This window comes from Dipteris shenzhenensis, chromosome 10, assembly GCF_047967505.1.
Source record: "Dipteris shenzhenensis isolate YYH24624 ecotype China chromosome 10, Dip_SZ_1.0, whole genome shotgun sequence".
NCBI lineage: Eukaryota > Viridiplantae > Streptophyta > Polypodiopsida > Gleicheniales > Dipteridaceae > Dipteris > Dipteris shenzhenensis.
The window spans coordinates 53,768,240-53,787,414 of NC_141605.1; the positions used below are offsets into that span (position 1 = coordinate 53,768,240).

A 19,175-nucleotide genomic window follows, 5' to 3' on the forward strand; every position below is an offset into this window, starting at 1 on the left:
AGATAAAAGGGATATTAAAAAAGAAGATTCATCACATTACCACCGTTTCATGTTTCCATTTTTAACCAAACCTTTATCATTTCTTTTGTTTCATTCATTTCATAGTGAGCTGAGTATCATCATTAAGCCTCCTATTTTATTAAGTTCTCTACAAAGCATCCCTCAGAAATACAGCCACTTGTGCAATCCTTTTCTTCAAAATCCCCCTCCACATAATATTTTGCACACTAATGTTATAAAATGTGGTTATGCTTTTGTACTAGATCTTCAAATTCCTGTGTGAAGCTTCTATTTTGAAAACACTACTGCAGTTTTTTCATACAACTCTTTGTCTACATGAGTATTGACCTTGAAGTTGGATGTGCGAATTTTCTCTTCTCTGCAAGTGTGCCACAGATGGGCCATTTCCCTGATGTTTTGCGAATGTCTACAGTCTCTCATTTTCACAGATTGCAGTGAAAGTGATGTATTAAAACTTGAGGGGCATCGATCGATCAAAACTCTTCTCAGCCCTTATTCACAACAATTGCAGGGACTACAGAGCATCTGAGGTGAATGAACAGACGATCAACATCAGTGATCAATGATGCTGAATCGGGCTAATCGTAAGCTCTTCCCCTGTATGTTAGTCACAAAGGGTAACTTTCAGCCCCTCTAGCAGAGCCTAGAAATCTCCAAACAAGAGCATGCATCCTTGGACAGTCAAGCACAAAGGCACCTCAACAACAGCTTGTAGTGCGCCCATATCACATAAGATGTTTTGAGACGTTTCAGGGTTTCAAAAATTCCCCAAAGTTTCAAACCACAAGGTTGTACTTCGGGTATAGGATCATGGTGAAAGATATGTCCTGTGTATATAATAGACCCAAGGAATGCAAAAACGTGGTTTAAAAGAGACTGAAACATTGCAAAAACGAGCTCGCAAGTTGAAACTTGAGCCTTGATACAAGGACTAATAGTCCCAGATTCCAACATAGTATGCTTACAATATTGAGCACACGCAATCAAAGATCTATTGTATGACATGAATTTGAAAATTAACATTCATAATTTGATATTTAAGATTTTAACTTTCAAATATTAAATTACACTTATACTGTGTAGATAAAGCTTACAAGCTTGCTAAATAATGCAAACCAAGCAATAAAGATCAATATCCATACAAACTATACAACATGCCATTTATCTAAATCACTCATGTCCACAACCCCCCACCCTCGAAAAAGGCAAGGACAGAGTTTCATTTGCAAATGTTTCATATGCAAGTGTGCCCCTTCACGCAGAACACCCTTGTGGGCTACACAGGCCCTGCCCCACCCCCCCCCCCAAAAACACACACAAAAAAGCCATACATCCCTCGGCTGCCCTTCAATTGCGGCTACCCATTGCCTTCAAGCGCCTACCCTGCCCCCCAAGGCTAAATCGCTGGCTGCATAAGTCCCCCTCCTACAGCAGCAAATCCCCTCCCCCCCCCTTTTCCCTCACTTATGTCATCATCCTTGCAGCCTTTCACATCTTCAGCTGTCTCCCCTTTTCGAGCTGACGATTTGCAGAACCACCCCCCCCACTTGGCACAACCACATATCTGTCGCTTGACATTTGCCCCTTCCTTTGCCCTGGTACCGATGTCAACAAATGATGAAAAGTTGCGTGCCTCACATGAGGACTCAATCATACATGCAAATCGAAGTCCTCAACCACTTCTGAGGCTATTGCTTATGCAGAATGGTTTACCATTTCCCAAGTCCCACTTGCCATGATAAGTCGGAACCAAGCACTGATGCTCCTACAAATGATTCACCTCCACAACCAATCAATCCATTGAGCCCAACAAACATCTTGATCAATAGAGGTTGCTCCCACAAGAGTCACCTTCCTTGCCAATTTACTGGTGACTCATCTACGAATTGCACACTAAGTGCAACCTTTTACGGTTAATAGATTGAACTTGCCAATGGCTCAGCTTCTTGAACAAGACATGGGTCAAGCAGCTAGAATTCCCCATCCAGCCATAACATGGACAAGTTGAGCTTCGACATCATACCCTTATCGTGTTACCATGTCTTTAAAAAGAGACACTAAAAAGTAGGAACGAGACCTACTTAAAAGTAAAATTTTGCTTATGTTCTCATCAGTACCCAAGCATAAGCTTCCATCTCGTGAGAAGAATACCTTCAAACATCGTTTATATGTTTCAACTTAAAAAAAAGGGGCAGGGAATGAGAGAGCCGCTGCTTAAGCAACACAGTTAGGAGATATTAGAAGTACACTATAGAATAAAGAACTGGAATATATATTAAGCAATTGACCCATAAAAAATAATATTCATTATAATACACTTTTACAAGTATTGCCAATGTGTTATCAAACTGAAAACCATTTTATTCATGTAGAAAGCTAAGTTCTAAGCATCCCTTTTACGTGTCATGTGCTGAAACACTTTAAACAATACTCTCGCCCTCTACAGCCTACATATTCAAGCACAATGATGGCGTCCACAATTCACAGCATAAGAAAGTACTAAGAAATACAATACCATTGCATTCACTTTGTCTTCAAGGTTCCCAATGTTGTACTCAGAAAAATTCTCTCTCTGCAAGAAATACAAAAAGAAGCTCTAAGACAACACAACAAACGACACAAATGGCAAACCCTAAAACCGTGTGCCAAACAGGCTGGAGATAAAAGACTTCACCTTTTCAGGTAGTCCTTTTCGTTTTCTCTTTTTGAACTCCGCAATTGAGTTAGCCCTCTGGACATCTGATTCAATAATGCTAGCACTGTCTAATCTAGACAATGAATCTTTTGTTCCACCACCCAAAATGCCTTTGACATCTGCATTTTGTATCTCTTCAGGTGGGTCATGGGAAGCTTCTACTTCAGACCCTAAAGCTTCCCTTACCGTGCAAGTAAGTAATACAGGCACACAGTCCTTGCTTAATTCTACGACCTTTGCTGCAGGCACTGCAATTTAACATGCATGGATTATTATTATTTGAAAATGACAGTTCAACATAATAATGAGAAAACACTCTTAAATAAATTTGAAAACGATAAAAAGAAAACCACCTAAATCAAGCCTAGGCGAAGGAAGAAGGCCATTTAAGGACAAATCCGCAAGTGTTGCTAGTGCATCCAGCCCACTGCTTTCATCTGAGACAGGAAAAGAGACCCAGAAGAGACTTAAGAACCAGTTAGGTGACATCTCATTTCAATTTTGAGTAGGCCACAAACTCAACGCACTATATGGAAAGCTTCAAATCACTTGTACCTCCAGAAAATAGTTGTCTGCTCCTCTTTTTTGTCTTTTGAGATGGTAACCTTTTTTTCTTCTGGGTCTGTTCATTCTTCATGCCATCTACTGCTTTGCCATCTCCTGTCCCCTCTTCTGTACAACTGCATTCTTCCTTCAAGTCATCAAACCTTGCACTGTCAAGAGCTTGGACTTTTCCCTTCTTTGTCTGAGGCTTTTGGCCTCTCCTCAGCCTGCTGCTCTTGGCTTCACCCACTGGGAGTGAGGCCTTCCTGCCAGCCTTAGTTCCATCTACTGCAGCACTTGTACTGGCCTTTGTGACTACTCCATTCTCTGTATCCTTGCTCTCTTCACTGCCTTCCAGTCCCCCATTATCCATGTTTGACCCTGTGTGTTTTGTGCCGGATCCACCCGAATTGACACCTCTTTCGAATCCCTGATGAAAATCGACCCGGAACTCCTATGTTTAACCAGAATAGTTTCCATGCACGAAAAAGAGAGATTTACACAAATAAAAACATCTTATTTTAGCCCCTTTTACCTTACAGCGACCATTTTGTGCAGGGGAATTTCTTGAACGATCTGTCTGACAAGCAGGTGTTCGAGAGATTTGAGGCGAAGCAACCCTCTGTGAGGCTGCTGCTAAGGTCATCGCCACTTGTACTTCATCACAGTCTCCAAACGAGTCTTGGTCTAAATCTTCAACCTGCTTTACTAACACCATCTTTGTAGAACCCTTCTTGTCGTGAAAGTGCATGAGTGGAACACGAGGCGTCCTTTTTCCCACAGCTCTAGGGCGGTTTACTATGCATCCATAATAATGAAAGCTAAGCTTCAGTATTAGCAATGAGCTAGAAAAACTAAAGATGACAAAAGGGAGGAGAAAGATGCCAGATCATGACAATGAAACAAAGCAAAGCAAGCAGGGAGACTTCCAACTATAAATACACCTTTACCTCCTGTAGTTCTTGGCTTTTTTGCAGGTGAAGGACCTCCATAGCTGGAGATCCCCGATGCAACTGGTGGCACAGGTACCCTGGATTTACTCCCTAGTTGTATCCCAGCAGATCTGTTCCGTAAGCGAGCAGGAATGCAGTTAGCAGGATCAGAGCCAGCCACCTCCTCGCTGCTTCCATCCTCAAAACTTCTGCTTTCCTCCTGCTTATATCAGAGTACACTAGTTTCAGCATCAATAAATGGCCGGTATCTATATGACAATAGATATGCTACAACTACAACAATGTCGATTGAAAGTTACACTATTGCTCTTTAACTCAGAAACCTGGAAGGACAGGATTGCACCGTTTGCCCCAATAGGTTTACTTATCTTCTCAGAATGAATCAATGGTACAGAAAGGATCTACTGATATGGAAATTTTAATATCAATAGAGATGAAAATGCCATCCAATGTATTGTAATCTTTGGATGCAGCTGACATAAAGTCAGCAAACAAATGTTTTGCCCAAATCTGTTACCATTTCAACTTAATAGCTTGTCAGGTGGTAAAATAAAAGTGAGGAAAGATCATATCCATTGCACAATCAAAGATAATGTGAGCCCTTACACTAGGAAATTTGCAACTCAAGAAAGGACAGTGCTAAGAAAACTTCAGTATCATCTTGAATTTAGACAGAGCCCTGGTTAACAAAGAGGCAAAGAAAAAAGTAAAGAAAATTTTCTTAGAATCGAAACAATCTATGCGACAAAGATACATGAACCTCACACAAGAATTGTCAAGAATGCAAAATAAATAAAAAAGGTAAAAGATGCTACAAATACGGCAAGTGAATGGAGCCACAAAAACACAATGTCAAAGGGAGTACACCAACCATACAAGGTCGTGTGGTGCTACAAGGTACCAAGAGAGAGACAAACAAAAGAAACGAGGAAATTGTTCACAAAACTAAAGCGATATATGAGACCAAGATACATAAATCCTAGAAGACAATGTCAAGAAAGTGAAATAAATTTATCTAAAATTTTGAAAGATACTACAAATGCAGCAAGTCTAAGGAGCAAAAATAATAACAGTACCCAAGGGAGTCCACCAATGAAACAAGTCATGTGGTGCTACAAGGCAGCATAAAGGTACTAGATTGATTAATAGTCGAATGTGAGAAAAGATATCCATCAATGCACTTGCACCAATCACCGCCACATAACTCTATACATGCCTTGTCCAAGTCACATGAACAAGCTTTGTCCTTAAAAGGAAGACTACGATGTCTTATGTGGCTACATGACCTATCTCGCACAAGGTGTTGTTGAATCCCTTTCATAGTGGAAGAAAGCTCTCTAAACTCCATGTTTGGCTTGATGGATGGACACATCAAGATCCTATGTCTCCTCTTTGTCTATCATTAGTACCAATTCAGTGAGACGCCTAAACACAATCTATTGATTACGCCCATAAAAAGAACTAAACAAAGAAACGCTACACAAAGGTCCTATATCTCCTTTTTGTCCATCATTGGCACCAATTCAGTGAGATGCCTAGCCACAATCTATTGATTATGCCCATAAAAAAGAAGGAAACAAAGAAACTCTACACAAAGGAAAAAGAGCAACTTTTCTATTAATAAGTGTGCATTCTATTTGAGTAAATAAGCTCTTCATTATCTTGCTTCAGTAACTAATGGAGTTTGACAGACAAAAGTTTACCTACATAAACTACAAATAGGCAACATTTTATAAGCATCTGAAGGAAATTAATGAGATCATTAATTACAATCGTGACAATTTTAAAAACTCACCAAGATATTATAATGATCAGTCATCATTGCTATGAGCCCTGCAGCTGAAGCAGCTCCTTCAGGAAGTGACAAATACGCCTACACAGAGGGAAAGGCTTCATTTATGATGTGTATAATTCATAAATTCATCCAGCTTGTGCCATTATGTGTCTGTTCTATGCTCTTCTCAAAAATAGTATGAAATGTCTTTGTTTCCCTCAAGAAGCTCTTTGAAACATAATTTAAAAGAAACCAAAAAGACAATTGTTCTTTCTCATGACCTTGGTCTTGTAAATTTTATGTCCATGCCTCCCTCAACGAAGCAAACACAAGACCTGCTTGCATTGTCTCCAAATCAGACTAACTTGTTTGCGATCACTCTCCAATTCCATCTGTAATGAATTCTTCTTGATTTTCGATTATCCCTAGAAAAACAAGAGCAATACTCATCCTCCTACACCCCTCTAACAGAAGATGTAAATCAGCATATCAACCCCATATCCCAGCGGAAAACTGGCAAGAATGCCTGACGTATCTCTTAAAGATACTGACATGTTAGCAAACTAGAAACTGCTAGAAAGAAAAAGAATAGCTGAAAAAAGTAACCTGTTCTAAAAGAGGTATCATGTGCCCACAACGGTATGTAACATAGTTCTACATGCAAGGTATCACTAGCAAAGCATAATTTGTTATCTTTTGCAAATTCAAAAGAATGCATAATATTCATGCTCCGAGTATAGTGACTCAATGTGGCTACAGTAACATTCTTCAGCACAGTCTTCACAAAATATACATGTTCTCACAAACAAACACACATCTCTACACACATTCAGCCAGATTTTCACATAATGTACTTCATACTGTAAGGAATACTGAGTATTAACTACCCCATCACGTTGATGAAACCCAGAATTTTATCCATGCAGAACCAATCAAGAGGGGTGTCTGTCATGTAAACATGTGCCCATGTCCATGGACATGTGCCATAGCAGTATCTGTCTGGCAGATCATGTAAGCTGACCATGATACTTGTGAGGCTTGCAAGGCAAGTAAATTGGTTAAAAGTTAAAAGGGGTGATTCGCGTTAGAACTCCCTGCAATTCTTGGCTCTAAGCCAGGTCCTGTCATAGATGTCAAGAAGATTCCCTAAAATCCTTTACACATCCTTTCGTCACAATTTCACCAGTCTTGTACCTTGGAAGCGGGTCATTACATATTAAATGCAAGTCCTCTCATCTGGACGTTATGCAAACTGTATCATTTTGCTTAAAATATATATCCCATTTATGTTTGCTTCCAGAACTGTTTGATCTTCTGAATTCCTCTCTACCATCCTGTAATTTTAAAAATCCAGCTTCCTCTAAAACAACCGACATGTTGATGCTTGATAAGCCTAAATAAACAACTATATGGTTTCCACAATCTCTTTCATTGAGTCTTACTTACAGTAGCAGATTTCAATAGTCAAGCAAGTAAAGCTTACTTTTAAAGATTACTAGTGCATCTCCAAGCTGTAATTGGCTACTAAAGGAGGAGGATTGTTCCAGATACCTTGTTCATGCTGTACAAAACTTCCACCATCTCCACTGTTCGATTGTGTAACATAGCTGCCACCTGCATTAATTTGACGAGTGCTTAGGCAGGAAAAACTTCTTACGGCAGCACGCCAATTCAGTTCACTTTAGAACAAAACAGAAAGACATCAGCAATATGTGATTATGCCATGCTCTTCAACAATTCACAGCACAACTATGACATAATAGATTTCAATGAGTTCAGGTTAGAATAACATGGCTATCCTGGGAGAGCTTATACTCTCTTATCCAAAATTACATAGCAAGAGGACTACAGATTAGATTAGGCAGTATGTAGAAATTCTGATGCCCCTGTTGGGCTGGAGCTACACACATTTACATAGCAAAGACAGATATGGTCAGACTTTTTTTGAAGCTGTTAGCTCCTGCTCCAACTATGTCCCAAGCATGGGAAGAGAACATGAACAAAGTTTGCCGAAGTTTCCCCTTTCAGAGTGCACCTCAATCATCACACACCTTTGTGTTTGTAGGCCTGACAATATGTGTAACAGAAAAAATTAAATTTTCCTTTGATTGTTTAAGCTAAAGAACTGCTATCGAGTGTATGGCATGTGAAAATTTAGTTCAACATATAAAGAGTCTAGAGACTGGAGATTGCCAATGTAAAAGCCCTAAACAAGTATAGCTAATCCCATTGCTACAACACACTTCATTTTTCCATCAATAGGACTTATCTCATTCTCCCAGATTACAATAAGCACTTGAAGGAGATTTACAAAGTGATGGTCAACCTTTTAAACCTGGCACCAAAGCATTTCTCAAAAGCAAAGTGCTATAGTCAACAAGTACTTATAAAACCAGACAAGAAATACAAATAAAGATATCTACACTTTCTCAGACTTTCCAAATTTAGACTACATCTCTAGCTCTATATTTTCTAACACTACCGTCCTTACCTTTCTCCAATCCTTTCCATGCCTGCGATAGGCCTGATAAAATTGTCGAAGATCATCTTCTGTCCATGGGGCCCCCAACAAGTCTGATAGCTTCCTTTTCTGCAACAATTATTAACAAAATTTATCTTCCAAATCAATTTAAATTCTTTAACAAACTGAAATAATAATCTAGAAAGACCCATTTTATTCTCAAAAGACTTTCATTGCTTTTCTTGGAAATTGATTTGGAGATAAGGCTATTACGACAAAGCTACAACCGTGGCATCATGAAAAGGTGTAAAATGGACAGGGACAGTCCAAGGGGCCAGAGGTCAGTCGGCCTGCCATGTGACAGGTCAGCTATCTGGGTCACAGCATTAGGCTAATAATCGGCCTGCTGGTCAGCCAGAATCAAGACGATAAGGGCTGCTTGCCTTCACCTATAGAAAGGGGGCTTTGTGACCCCATTTGGGTTCCAGAACATGCTTCCAGAGAGTTTAGTCTGCAGCTCACAGAAGCTCATTAGACAGCATGCAGGCTTACAGAAGATTGAAGGGGCCAGGAAGAGGTAGAAGAAAGCATTCTGGAGGTCACAGGGGTCCACAGTGCACACAAGGCAGTGCCCTGCTGCTTGATGGTGGACACACTGAGATCTCAATTTGTATCAGGGTTTGTCATTTGTGGGGCATTCATTATGTACTGTATTGGCTGATTTACATGCTGTGCACTTCTCAGATCTATGCTTGTGTCTCTAAAGTAGTTGTGTACATGGAATGACTGGTTACTGTAAAGTTGTATGCTCTTAGTGAAGTCTTCAACTGCCGGAAGTTGGCGGTAGCAAGCAAGCTCTTTATATTATCTGACATGTTATCAGGCCCTTCATTGTGGTAGCTGGTACATTCTCAGTTTCTCTGATTTCTCGCCACTAACTTCAGTCCTAAATTCTCATCAATATGTTTTGATGGCACTAAAACCAGAGCAACATGTTACAGGGATGTCACATCAAAATGTCAGGTATAATGGGTGCAAGTGGGGATGTCATATCAAAATGTCAGCTACAATGGGTGCAAGGAGGGATTGTATAGTCCTCTCCACATATCCTGTTCTATCCTCACAACTTGACCCAATTTGTCACGATCTGTGACGTATTCCTTTCTCTTTCTAGACTTATGGATGGTTTAATGAATGGACACTTGTGGAAGGGTATGACCTTTCGACGGGACACTTCCTAATGAGGCATAACCCTTCACAAGAGACATTCCTATTGTAATGTACCCTCTCATCAAGGGTCACACCCTTCACAAGGGGTACACACCTCTTCATGCACATACCCTTTGGAGTACACACCTTTTCATGTGTGACTCTTCACTCTCTATATAAGAGAGGCCCAATTGTATGGATGACAATCACATCCACCCTACAGATATTCAAGCAATACAATTATTCCTTGTTCTCTGCTATCTCAGTCTCTTTTCTGTTCCTTAGCACATTTCTAAATATAGTAAATCTAGGATTTCCATGGACACTATGGATGTTTGGTCATGCCTTTTGGGTTAAACAATGCCCCGGCCACATTCATGACATTAATGAACGACATCTTCAGGCCTTTCCTCGATAAGTTCATCCTCGTTTACCTCGATGACATCCTCGTTTTCAGCAAATCCCTACATGAGCACAAGCAACATCTTCACCAAGTTTTTGAAGTTCTCCGCGCAAATTCTCTCTACATCAACATTGAGGAGAGTGAGTTCTTCAAGACCCAACTTGAATATTTGGGACATGTTATTTCAGCTCAAGGTATTTCTGTGGATCCCAAGAAGGTCGAGGTAATCCGAAACTGGCCTACTCCTAAGAATGTTCATGATGTCTGCTCTTTTCTCGGATTGGCAAACTTCTACCATACAAAGGTCTATCGGTTTTCCAAAATCGCAGCTCCTATGTCCGAATTATTGAAACGCACAGCAATTTTTCAGTGGCTTCCCGAAACAGAGTATAGTTTCCAACAACTCAAGCAAGCACTCACTACCACACCAGTTATGGCTATTGCTGACCCAAATCTCCCATTTGAGGTCATGACCGACGCTTCCGACATCGCTACAGGAGCAGTCTTGATGCAAGAAGGCAGAGTTATTGCTTTTGACAGCCATAAACATTCTGATATCCAAACCCGATATCCGGTCTATGATAAGGAGTTTCTTGCTGTTGTACATGCTTATCGCTCTTGGAAACATTATCTCATGGGTGCCGACTCTGTGGTCAAGACAGACCATCACTCTTTAAAGTATATCTTTACTCAGCCAGTCATGAACGCTCGACAAGCACGCTGGGTTGAGTTTTTGGCCAACTTTCACATGACCATTGAGTACATACCCGGACTACGCAATGTAGTTGCAGATGCTCTCAACAGGTACCTCTAGCATCAGCCATGGTAATCTCTACATTATCTGTGGATGTTCCAAATTCATTCAAAGGAAAGTATTTCAATGATAAAGACTTCGGCACCGCAGTACAGGTTCTTTCCAAAGATCAACCTTCGACTTCCGAACAAAAGATTTTCTCATCCTATTCTTATACGGACGACCTTCTGTATTATCAAGATCGTGTTTGTGTACCACATGACAAGGATGTTCAACGTCTTTTGTTAAAAGAGCATCATGTAGTTCCTTATGCTGCCCATCCAGGCATCAATAAGACTTATCGGTTACCCAGTGCAACATACTACTGGCCTCAGATGAAAAGAGATGTCATCAAAATGGTTACATCTTGCTTATCATGTCAACAAATGAAAGCAAGCCGACGACTTCCAACAGGACTTCTTCAGCCTCTTCCAGTTCCAACTGAAAGGTGGGAAAGTATTTCCATGGATTTCATTACAACTCTACCATGATCCTCCAAAGGTGACACTCAAATTATGGTAATTGTTGATCGATTGTCCAAAATGGCACACTTTGTTTCTTGCAAAAGCAATGCACAGGCTCCGGACATAGCCAAACTCTTCATACAACACATCTTCCGACACCATGGATTGCCCAAGAATATCATATCTGACAGAGATCCTAAGTTTACTAGTCACTTTTGGATTTCACTGTTCGAATCTTTGGGTATAACTCTACTGTTCAGTTCAACTTACCACCCAGAATCAGATGGCCAGACTGAAAGAGTCAACCAAGTTCTAGAAGAAATGCTTCGACATTATGTTCAGTCACGCCTCGCAGCCTGGGAAGAGTATCTACCACTCCTTGAGTTTGCTTATAATAACTCTTTCCATAGTGCCATCAGCATGACTCCATTCCAAGCAGCTTATGAACACACTCCGCTTGTACCAACGAATTTTGTACTTCAACATCGAGTGGCCCTAGCTGATCAACTGGTTCAAGAAATGCAAGACATTCTACTGCAAGTCAGAGATCATATGCGAAAAGCGCAAGAGCGGTATCAACGGTCTGCCAACAAACATAGACGTCACCTGGAATTTAACACTGGTGACATGGTGCTATTATTTGTAGCCCCACATCGCTATAAGACGGTTAAGTCTGTGTTTCCTAAGTTGCGACCAAGATACTATGGACCTTTCCGGATCATCAAGAAAAATTCACCTTTAAGTTACAAATTGGAATTACCACCATCATGGGGTAAAATCCATCCAACATTTCATATTTCTTGGCTAAAGACGTACCTTCCAAGCGATGAAGCAGTTCCTCCTGCAGGTGATTATGTCCCAGAAATCGAAGACGATTATGTTCTCCTTATTCCTGAGCGTATTCTGGACCATCGACAACGAGAGACTCGACATCGACTTATCACGAAATTCCTCGTTCTTTGGTGCGATCTGAACGACTCCGACGCTACTTGGCAGTCTGATGAAGACTTACAGCAGTACCCTGATCTTTTACAGCAGTATTTTCAGAATCTACCATGATATTTTCTAACATCGGTTCATTATCTCCACCAGGGTCTTCTTTTGAGTGGGAGGGAATGTCACGATCTGTGACGTATTCCTTTCTCTTTCTAGAATTATGGATGGTTTAATGAATGGACACTTGTGGAAGGGTATGACCTTTCGACGGGACACTTCCTAATGAGGCATAACCCTTCACAAGAGACATTCTAATGAAGAGACATTCCTATTGTAATGTACCCTCTCATCAAGGGCCACACCCTTCACAAGGGGTACACACCTCTTCATGCACACACCCTTTGGAGTACACACCTTTTCATGTGTGACTCTTCACTCTCTATATAAGAGAGGCCCAATTGTATGGATGACAATCACATCCACCCTACAGATATTCAAGCAATACAATTATTCCTTGTTCTCTGCTATCTCAGTCTCTTTTCTGTTCCTTAGCACATTTCTAAATATAGTAAATCTAGGATTTCTTACACAATTTAGGCTTCTCTTGAACAGCCAAACCATCTACACCATGACACTTGGATAACCTTATTCCTGGAGTCCCAACCTTTGCTATAAGTCATGCATCTAGAAGGTACATGTATGTACATTGCCCATCTTCACCCACCATTAGCACTATTGTGTGACTGCAATGGATGCCAAGTGATCTGATGTGGCCTTTTTCCAAGCTTTCAAGCTTTTTGGGTCTGCAATTGGTGATAACAATACCACTCTTGACAATATGAAATCACATGAGGAGACTTAGGTCTTCTGTAGCTAATTAATTCATCTTCAAAGCAACTCGCTGCTGATAAAGACTGTGATGCTGGTATGTTGATTAATTTTCTGGATGAATCTTAGCATGTATTTACCACCCATGTTCCACCTTTCCATACACCTTTTGCAAAAGGTGAGATCTATTGGTTGCGACACCATCAATGATATGGACAATACCTTATGGGCCAATAGGTGTGAATGGAACAAAAGAAACTCTGTATTGGGCAATGGGCAGTTGGTGAGGCCAGAGCAAATGTTAAAGCAAGAAGGTCAGTTTTGTGGGAAAAGAGAGCAACAGACTGAAAGCGAGAGAGAGGAGGAGGCCGCAGGGGGGGGAGAGAGAGATAGAGAGAGAGAGAGAGAGAGAGAGATGAAATGAAATAACAAGCCTGTATTAAAGTCCACAGGAGACCCATCAGGATCTATGGGATTAGGGAAGTATCCAAGTACAAAAATTAATCCCAAAACCAATCATACAACAAAGTGAATTAATTACATCAGATAGGAGGGCCACTAAATACTCAAATAAAGGAGGTCCTGAGCTAGGTTCTTGCATAGCCACTGAGGACAGAATACAACCATCTCATACCATACTAATGAGCACACAGAAGTTGCACAATCCAATGATCTCACAGCTAATAAGTTACCAAAGCATTGGCTCCAATGGGTGGTCTATAACCTGCAACAAAACTTGTGATGAAATTTCTGTGTCCTTCAGTCCTAATCCTGCCAATGACCTCAATGCATCATGATGTGATAACTTCCAAAGAGTGAACAATCTCCCCCTCTCAATCCCCCCCTCATGAGAGGTACCAAGGTCTGAGTCAGTTAGACTAACTCTGATTGGGCCCGCAGAAATGAAAAGGCATCGAAATTCACAAAGCTCATTGTTTTAAGCTTTATATTGCACACATGAACTACTGTACCCTCCTTTCCATGGATCCCAATTGACTGTTAGTGGCTTTTGTCTATAGTACGGATAGACTATTCCCTTCCAATCCCAAGTTGCCTCTCATGCAAAGAGTGGTCTAGAGGAGCAGATGGCAGCATAATTCTAAGCTTTGTATCTCACATGCCCTCTGTTTCCATGAAGCTCCGATGCAGTCTAGAGCATTTACACAAGGCCTCAAACGAGCGCTTGTTTATACTTTTCACAAGCTTCAAATATCTAGAAGGCTTTGCACTCTCAAGAAAATTGGAGTCCAATAAATTACTTTGCATGCTCAAGGATCAGAAGCCAATATGAACACTGATTCAAGTGAATATTGACTGATGACTGCCTACATCAGTGTACCAATCTGAGATCCGTTACATTATTTCTTCATGAGATGGCTAGATCAAAAAATCTACATCACATAACACGCTCAGGGGAACATTGCCTTCTTTCGGACAGACAAAAGGCATCCAATGAAGCAGCTGACGACGTACAGCACCCAAACTGGGGACGTATGGATCCTGGAGTCCCAACGAGATCATCCGAATTCCAGACCTCTCCTGGAAGCCATCCATTTTCCACGTAGACAACTCATATGTGTTTCTCCATTGCATGCCCAGGCCCCAAACCTCACACCAACCTTATCTTCAAGGTGAATTGGGAGCTGTATGGATGACAAGACTCAGAGGCACTAAGGAACATCTTTATTATAACTTGCAACTACATGTATGGATAGAGAAATGTTTATAAAAAGCTGCGGACTACACATGCTATTTATGGAATGAAGGCGTCCAAAGGCAAGTTGCTTGCTTTTAAGTCAGAATGAAAACAAGGTGAATGATTATAAATCATTCATAAGGCCTGCCCTAGATTCAAAATAGTGAGGAAGATGTGCAGTGCGGAAAAGAGGGCGGAGATGATGAATTGAAAGCTCATGAAAGAGAGCGAGGGGGAGGGGGGCCCTAAAAATGTAGAGGATTTTTAGAGGTAAAAATAGCATGTGGAGAGGGAAGAATACCAAGTGGATCATTAAATCATTAGAGATTTTTTGAAAATTGAAAATGGCTATTTTCGCTTTGTTGTGAACCGCCTTCACTTAGTCCTTCCTTTCGGCAGGCCAAAAAGACAGTTATACTCAAGCATGCTTCTTTGATAAAGACACAATAAGAGTGCTAGCTGTCTTGTAAGCACAGAATTTATCGTGATATGGGAGGGTGCTGTCACCTAAAAGCTGCCTTGGCTCAGCATGCATGCACCTTAGCCAAGCCATTATTAAGCACACAGACAAACAAACAAAAGCAAAGAGCAGCTTTACATAGCCCAATTAGAGAAGACAACGAGCGACAGACGAAACACCCTTGAAAATAGAAATTGATTAGCGTTTTGATGGACTAGGCCAAAACTTCGAAGGCAGAGGAATCTCCCTTTCCCACCGGCATATCTGCAAACTGAAGTTCCATGATTCAGCCACATACAAGACACTTTCAACAAGACTATAAAAGATTTGTATCATGTGCATGGGATCACAACTTGCACGATATGGGACAGATGGCAACAGCGCAAAGCATCGCCGCTGGCATTCGCCATGGAGCTGGAAAAGACGGGTAGAAAAACCTGGGCAAGTTGGCACATAAGAGAGAAGGTTTCAAAACAATTCCAAACGGACCTTTCTAAATGCAGATATTTGCTCTTCAAAGAGATACATTTCGAAAGGCCCTTCGTGCTGAAGAGGTCAAAGCAGAAGGCTGCAGCAAAGACCACCCAACCCAATAAGAGCGATTCTGAACCGCATCCGCTTACTGCAGTTTCAGTGATCCTACGACACCCTAGCTTGGTCGGACCAGGCAGCCGACAGAACATGATGCAAGAGTGCCCGGACAGGTCACATGAGACCTCTACAAATATTCTATAAGAAGCTGCCCTTCTGCCTGGCTATAGATCTTGAACATCTTCCTATTCATTGCCATCATGTTCATTTGCGTGCCCGTTGTTGTTTTCGGTCTTTCTCCGCTCATTGTTTGCATAAATCATCGTCTGTTAGTTTAATTGAGAAAATGCAAAGCATCTCGAAGTTTCTCGAATGCAAACGGTTGGGGCAAAACAGTTCTTCTACTTGGACCAACCAATCAGGCTGATCTCCGCAGAGGTTAAAACTGCGTGCTTCCTAAGGAGGAAGAAAGAGGCTGGCTTGCTTAAGGATGGACAAGGGTTTGCCGGGTAAGATATAGGCAAACGTTACCTCGTGATCGTCAACCACGGATTTCGTTTTTCATCCTGGACCATAAAACCTTCGACGCAAGGCAAAAGCCTGCGGACCTCTATCTCAGTGCTGGCCCACATAACGTGAAAGCTCCAGTGAATCCATTACAGAGGGGAACAACTCGGTCGCTAAGGCTGCTTGTACATTGAGGATTTTAAAAACCCGTTTGTGCGTCCCCAATAAGGTGCAACAACCTTAGCCATGTGTCGTTTAGAAAAAGCTGCTCTAATTCGGGAGGTAAGACCGACCTTCTGCTTGCTTCTGTCTCCTCCATCTTCGTCTCGATCTGCCAATGCTTCTCTACCTTTGGCGAGCCTGCGACCAGTGGTTCTGGGCCTTCTTGCAGACATCTTCTTCCGGATTCAAGCCCCCATGCGGGGAGGGGGGGGGGAGGCAAATCCGGGTCAATTGAGAGGCAGGAGGGAGGGAGAGGGGGGGCGATCTGAGAGAGATCAGGAAGGTGGGGAGGCGATGGGGAGAAGAGGGAGAGGAGAAGGGAAAAGGGAGGGAATTGGAAGGGGAGAAGGGAAGGGGAAAGGGAAAGCGAGGAATGAGCAGATCTAAGGGGAGGGAGAGGGGGAGGGGGTTAGGGTAAGGCGAGGAGAAGAGCAGGAAAAGAAGGAGCAGGAGAGGAGCAGCAAAAGCTCAGCTGAAGAAGATGATGAAGAAGAAGAAGAAGAAGAAGAAGAGGAAGACGAAGAAGAAGAAGCAGAAGAATGAGGGAACCAAAATTCATATTCAAAGTGTCGCGTGCATGGAACTCAAATTAGCTCCCTGCTCTTTTTAAATTCCCCTTTGGTTTCCCGTCCTCATTTTCATCCCATCCTCCACATCAGCTCCCTTTTGCCCCCTCACCTCCACCTGTCACCCTCCACCTCTACTCTCTCCCCTTTTCCTTCTTTGCCACCTCCCCCTCGCCCCTGTCCTCTCCTTCCTCCGCCCCCCTGGCACACCCCCCCTTTCGCCACCTCACCTCCCCGCTTTTGCCAGCCGTGCCCGTCCCTGCCTCGCTGGACCCCTCCCTCCACGTCCGCGCGAGTTTTTGACATTTTCAGCCGAGCCAGTTAAAATCGCTGGCTGTTTGAAATTTTGAATTCGAAGGCTGCTATTTTTATCTTATTATTATTATTAGGTCCTCAACTTTGGATTCCCATGATGCATGTACCTTCGCACGAGTCTTTTCTACGCCCATCCCTCCCTCGCATCAAATTCTATCTGCCTACGCCTTGCTCAGGCTTACTTCATACAAAGGGCACTTACACACCGGCATGGGAAAATGCCTACATATTATAGGCTAAGCGACTTTTGATGGGACGTCGCAAGTTCAAATTCTTGTGTCAAGTTTGGGTGGGCGAAAGGGGGGGGTGGCTGCCCATGACCATGGGCACCCCCCTTTTTGCCACCTCGACGTGTGGAGGACACTCTGGGAGACACCCCTTCCCTAACTTAGGCAAGCTTCGATGTATGGGTAAACACCCAAAGATGTGATTACAACAATGAGACAATGGTAGCTCATACCATGCAAGCTAGCCACTAACCTCCCTGTCCCATCCCATCTCACGCTGCCTCAACCTCAAGAGTACAATTCCTTTCCATTAATCCTAAAGAGACATGTAGCTTCCATCCTTCAAGTTCACACCTTCATTTAGCCAATGCATGCATCTACTTGTTATGTCTTTGAATGATAATGTTGCAATCATAATGATATTGGCACCAACATGAATTCATTGTTTCTAGTTTTAATAGAGCTTCTATAGCCATGTCCATGCTCATTACCAAAAAAACCATTGCTCCTCCTCAAATAAAGGCACATTAACCTATGCTAGTTTCCACAAAACATGGTCCATTGTAGAGAAGTTGATTTAGTATGATGTGATAGCTTCCCATCTTAGAAAACTCTTCACGTATGAATTGTGAAGTATGTACGAGAACAACAATCCTAATACTCTTTTATTGTGTAGGCCAACAATCCACTTGGGTTCCCTTGGAGCCTTTCTTTAAACCCCCAAATTGGTCAAAGATATATGCATATCATTGTCATGAAGTACTAGTTAAAGGGGGGAGGGGGGGACAAGGGACGATATGCATATGGCACCAATGAGTACAAATTAGAAAGTTTGCAATATAGGACAAATATAGATAAAATGTGTAATGTGTGGGTAAAATATATTCCAAAGTAAGAAATGAGATATCTCACAAAATAGGGAATCAACAATGGACCCACATTCACTAAGCAAAGCAAGCAAATGAGAGTTCAAGCCATTTCATTCTAAATCCAAGGAGCACTAGAATTTATCTTGCCTCACAAAGAAGGTGCATCGTGGGGGCACTTTAGATTCCAAATGCATCCAGTGGACCCTTTAGATTTCAACTACGAAAGATGGAATTTTGCTAGTTCACGTATGGAGGATGGCATGTTGTACGTGGAAAAAGACAACCCTCCGGCCAAGAAAAGTTTACCAATAAAGTTAATTTAATGAACAAGTCTAATAGAGGCAATGGAGTGAACATGAGGTAAGTTAATGACAAGTCTAATAGAGGCAAGAGCTTACAAGAGTTAACATAATGAAGTTAATGTGAGTTAACATAATGAACATCTAGATAACATGAGTTAACGTAATGAACAAGTCTAATGGAGGTAAGACATCACATTCAATGGTTTTGGTCATGCATGATGTATTCATTGTTGCCTAGTAATAGATTGCCTACTAATAGATATGCCATAAAAGTGGGTCACAAGGGGAGCCTAGTATTCACTTTTGCCTAATGATAGATATGTTATGTGACAAAAGATGCTATACTTTTTGATAAGGCATCTAAATGTGCACATTGGTTACATTCTTGCTCAAATGAGCA

General features: G+C 41.8%; 1 protein-coding gene across 2 annotated transcripts in view; it reads right to left on the minus strand.

The window, feature by feature from the left end:
- Nucleotides 1–17,055, minus strand: part of ALY3 (DNA binding protein) — a 44,380-nt gene extending 27,325 nt beyond the window's left edge. The window contains exons 1-10 of one of the 2 annotated variants that reach the window (XM_087380169.1): nt 16,568–17,055; nt 8,478–8,576; nt 7,538–7,600; nt 6,008–6,085; nt 4,210–4,411; nt 3,795–4,057; nt 3,272–3,689; nt 3,070–3,153; nt 2,696–2,964; nt 2,537–2,593 (exon numbers count right to left, since the gene is read on the minus strand). In XM_087380169.1, coding sequence (XP_087236295.1) covers nt 2,537–2,593; nt 2,696–2,964; nt 3,070–3,153; nt 3,272–3,689; nt 3,795–4,057; nt 4,210–4,411; nt 6,008–6,085; nt 7,538–7,600; nt 8,478–8,576; nt 16,568–16,669 — 1,635 coding nt within the window. In that variant the 5' untranslated portion in view covers nt 16,670–17,055. Of the gene's footprint in view, nt 1–2,536; nt 2,594–2,695; nt 2,965–3,069; nt 3,154–3,271; nt 3,690–3,794; nt 4,058–4,209; nt 4,415–6,007; nt 6,086–7,537; nt 7,601–8,477; nt 8,577–16,567 lie in introns of both variants that reach the window. The other variant, XM_087380168.1, reaches the window with a different exon arrangement.
- Between the last annotated feature and the right edge of the window lie 2,120 nt (nt 17,056–19,175).